The sequence below is a fragment of the Castanea sativa genome, chromosome 6, assembly GCF_040712315.1.
Source record: "Castanea sativa cultivar Marrone di Chiusa Pesio chromosome 6, ASM4071231v1".
Lineage (NCBI taxonomy): Eukaryota > Viridiplantae > Streptophyta > Magnoliopsida > Fagales > Fagaceae > Castanea > Castanea sativa.
This window is the reverse complement of record NC_134018.1, coordinates 42,011,977-42,016,391: the sequence shown is the minus strand read 5'-3', so window position 1 is coordinate 42,016,391 and position 4,415 is coordinate 42,011,977. Positions and strand designations below refer to the sequence as shown.

At 35.2% G+C, this 4,415-nt stretch overlaps 1 protein-coding gene across 1 annotated transcript; it reads left to right on the top strand.

Annotated features, from left to right (window-relative positions):
* Positions 1–3,064: 3,064 nt before the first annotated feature.
* Positions 3,065–3,744, top strand: LOC142639988 (uncharacterized). The gene is made up of 2 exons (XM_075814107.1): positions 3,065–3,124; positions 3,211–3,744. The coding sequence occupies exons 1-2, from the start codon at positions 3,065–3,067 to the stop codon at positions 3,742–3,744; spliced, it is 594 nt and encodes a 197-aa protein (XP_075670222.1).
* The last annotated feature ends 671 nt before the right edge of the window (positions 3,745–4,415 follow it).

Sequence of the window (4,415 nt, the reverse complement as noted above, 5' to 3'; positions counted from 1 at the left end):
AACGCGCGTTGAGACTTTTAAAACAGCCTATCCAAACGGGCTCTATATGTTAGAGAGGGCTGTGCCAAAAGGCTCGAAAAGGTAGATTTCTGTCCCGGACCAGACCAAACTATATAATTTTTAATATTACCAATTAGGGCAGCAAGTGCAAGGCACGTGCTGCTCTTTTGTTTTACTAAAAAAATTATATTTTTCATTAGATAACACAAAACTACAAAATTTTGCACTAAAAAGTTGTATGCACAGGTAGTACTATTTTCTTAATCTTAATAAACTTTTCTACATGGTTAGAATAACTACGTAAGATATGAATATATCCATATAATTAAATTATCTTTTTAGAGCTACACAATGTAAAAGTATAATCTAATCGCTCTATGAAAACTTCCAAAAGTTATAACAAAAACCATAATTTGGCTCTGAAAAAGAAAACAATAATTAAATTCACAAAAAACATTGTGCAATGCTTTGAATGAAATTTCTTCTTTAAATACTTACAATTATGCACAATGAAAATTTTGTTAGAAATAATTATTTTTTTATAATGCCTTACCTTGTAACTTGTAAGTTTGACTGACATACTCATTTAGCTTAATTTCTAATGAAATCTTTTTTTTTAAAATTTTTTTAAAGCACATGTTATCAAACTTTTTATTAAAAATTATTATACTCCAAATTTCTTATATCATTTTGTTAATTACAATTACTAACATATCCTAACAACTTGTGATATGCCATATTAGTCAAACCATTCAACACAATGTTTAAAGAAATATTATACTTATTTCTCTCAAATGTAGCACATTGCAGTTGGCTAGTTGCACAGCATATTAAAGTTAACAATAGTCTCAATACGCAAAATTTCATACTTTTTTTCACTAGTTTTCAGGTGGCATTTATAATTTGTGTTATTAAACTTAAAAGAAAATTGGAATTTATGTTGTAAATAATGCTGCACTAATCACATCTTAACAAGTCATGAAAAAAATTAGTATGTTTCTAGCATTGCTTGCAAGTAAAACACCAGTTAATGTGGCCCACACAGAACAGACACCATTCAAAAAAAAAAAAGAAAAAAGAAAAAAAAAGAACAAAGGCCCAGGTCCAAGTCATGGATTTCAGCCCAAAACCTAGGGGACCCAAAAGACTAAAGCGCCAAAACCCATTGAGTAAACACTTTCATACTATTTAAAAACCTAGTGGTCTTTTATGGTAGAGATATAAATGGAAATGTGCATGATAAAATTCCAACCTTATTATTAGCAGCTGCCCAGGAATAAGAGTCAAAGTGCTTTAGTTCAAGGTAGATTAATTACTAACAATATGTTGGTGGCTTTTGAGACAATGCATCACATTAGTAAAAAAAAGAGTGGGCAGCTTGGCGAGATGGTGCTGAAATTAGATATGAGTAAGGCTTATGATAGGGTGGAATGAATTTTTTTTGGATAAAATGATGGAAAGTTTGGGTTTTAACTTAAGGGCGTGGCCTTATGATGCAATGTATTTCTTCGGTTACATACTCTGTTCGTATCAATGGAGTTTCATGTGGGTGTATTGTTCCATCTAGGGGTTTGCGTCAATGAGATCCTTTATCTCCTTGTTTTTAATTTGTGCTGAGGGTTTATCTGCTCTTATTAAACAGTCTGTACAACGTGGAAGTATGGAGGGAGGTGCTGTGTATCGTGGTGGTCCTTATATTTCTCATCTATTTTTGTGCAAATGGTAGCCATAATTTTTGTAAAGCTAGTTTGGAATAATGTGACTCATTGCAGCATATTCTCAAAGTGTATGAAGAGGCTTTAGGTCAGCAATTGAATAGGGCTAAATCTTTGCTCTTTTTTAGTCAAAATAAAAGGGACGAAGTTAAAGAGGAGATTAAAACAAGATTTGGTGCCCAAATCATTTTTCAGCATTAGAAGTATCTTGGTCTCCCTTCTTTGGTGGTAGAAACAAAAGAAATTCTTTGAATGATATTAAGGAAAAATTGGCAAGTTGGAATGAGAGCTGCTTTCTAAAGCAGAAAAGGAGGTGTTGGTTAAGGTTGTTGCTCAGGCTATTCCAACTTACTCCATGAGTTGTTTTAAAAATTCTTGATTTCCTTTGTGATGAATTGAATAGTATGGTAAGGAATTTTTGATGGGGGCAAAAACAGGATGAAAGAAAAAAGGTTGGTTAAATTGGGATAAAATGTATGTTTCTAAAGCATGTGGGGGAATGGGTTTTAAGCAATTGAAACAATTTAATTTGGCACTTTTAGCAAAGCAAGGTTGGCGGCTTCAAGTTGTTTAGAACTCACTGGTTTATCATGTCTTCAAGGCTAAATACTTTCCGGATTGTGACTTTGTACATGCCTCTATAGGGAAAAAACCATCATTTGTTTGGCAACGTATAATGGCCGCTCAAAAAATTGTTCAGAAGGGGCTATGTTGGCGCGTGGAACGAAAATTAAGGTTTGGGAAGATAACTGGGTTCCTAGCTCCTCTACACATAAAATAATTTCGCCTAGAGGTTTGTTTCCTTTGAACTCAAAAGTATGTGATTTAATTGATGCAGAACAGAAGTGCTGGAACTTGAATTTATTGAAAGGAATTTTCCTTCCTTTTGAAGCTGAGGAAATTGCAAGTATTCCTTTGAGTATTAGATTACAGGATGATAAGCAGATGTGGGCAGAAATTTCTAATGGTTCGTTTTCAGTCCGAAGTGCCTATAAGATGGCTTTAGAATTAGAGAATGATAAGGAAGTTGGCTCTTGTTCTGATGGAAGTCACTTGCGCTGATTTGGAAAAGGTTATGGTCATGCCAAATCCCTCATAGGATCAAGCATTTCGCATGGAGAGCAGCTCGAGACATCTTGCCAACAAAGGCTAATTTGGTTGCAAGTTCTGGTGAATAGCAGATGTGAGGAGTGGGGTTTCTGCAGAATCCTTTTATCATGTGTCTTGGGAGTGTTCAAAGGCTAGAGATACTTGGGCTCATTCATCTCTTCTCATTTCATTATCAGTGGTCCCATTAGGAGCTTTTTTATTATTTTTTATGGCATATCATTATGGATGCAGATTAGAGTATGGAAGATGTTGGTCTAGCTGTAACTATTGCATGGGTTCTATGGTCTAATAGGAATGATGTGATTCATGGGAAACTGAGGAAGGCAGTTTTGATGTTAGTTGGCTGGTGTAAAAGCTACCTAGGTGAATATTGGTTTGCAAACAGGCCTTCACAAAATCTGTCAACCCATCTGGAAGTCAATGGTCTCCACCTAACTATCCTTCATACAAAATTAATGTTGATGCTACAAGTAAAACGGCTCAAAAGGCTGTAGGTGCTAGTGTTATTATTCAAGACCATGACGGGAAGTTTATTGCTGGTTTGAGCAAGAAATTTCATGCTCCATTGGGAATTATTGAAGCCGAAGCAAAGGCATTTGAAGCTGGAATTATCTTTGCTAAGGAGGTGGGAATTAGAGACTTGGTTTTAGAAGGGGACTCATTGATTATTTTACAAGCTCTAAAGCAATGTTCAAATGCTCCATCAACTATTTCTAGTTTGTTTTATGGGATGCTAGTTGAATGTAATGAGTTTAGGAAGGTGTCTTTCTCTCATGTCAAACGGCAAGGCAATAGGCCTGCTCATATATTGGCAAAACAAGCTCTCGGCTTGGCTGATTTCTCTGCTTGGATTGAAGAGTGTCCTTGTTTCTTAGAACCAGCTCTTGTCCATGATGTATTTCTTTCTTTATCTTTATGAATAAAGTTTTAGTCTTTCTATAAAAAAAAAAAAAAAAAAAGAGTCACACAAGGGGGCTGCTTGACCATCGGATACCTTCACCACACCTTTGTTTCCTTTATATATTCCATCGGAACCAACTAAGACCTTAGGGATTAATGTATTAGAATTTCAATGTGTATTGTGTTGGCAAACCATGATCAAAACATTTAGTCGTAGCTGTTGTCTACTCTTGCAACTGATAGATAGTAGTTAGGTTGGATTGAGTTTAGTGCTTTTTAAATCTGATTGGGCTTTTTGTAACTTTGAGCATTTCATGTTTGTGATGTGTTTTGTCACAGATTGCTAAATGGGGAGATTGTTAGGTTCTAAGACCTTAGAGATTAATGTATTAGAACTTCAATGTATATTGTGTTGGCAAACCATGATCAAAACATTTAGTCTAGGTTTAGACTTGCTCAAAGTTTGGTTTAATGTAAGTTTGGAATCGAGTAGTTCTAGGAAATTACTGTTCTATTTCTGCACGGCTCGATCGATCGAAGAATAGACTCGATCGATCGAGAATCGTGCATCAGGAATTTTCTGCAGAATTTTAAGTCGGCCCAAACACAGTTCAAGCTCATTTAGGATTAGGGTTTCAGATCTACTTCTCCCACTATATAAAGGAAACCCTAAGCACGTTTTTAAAGACT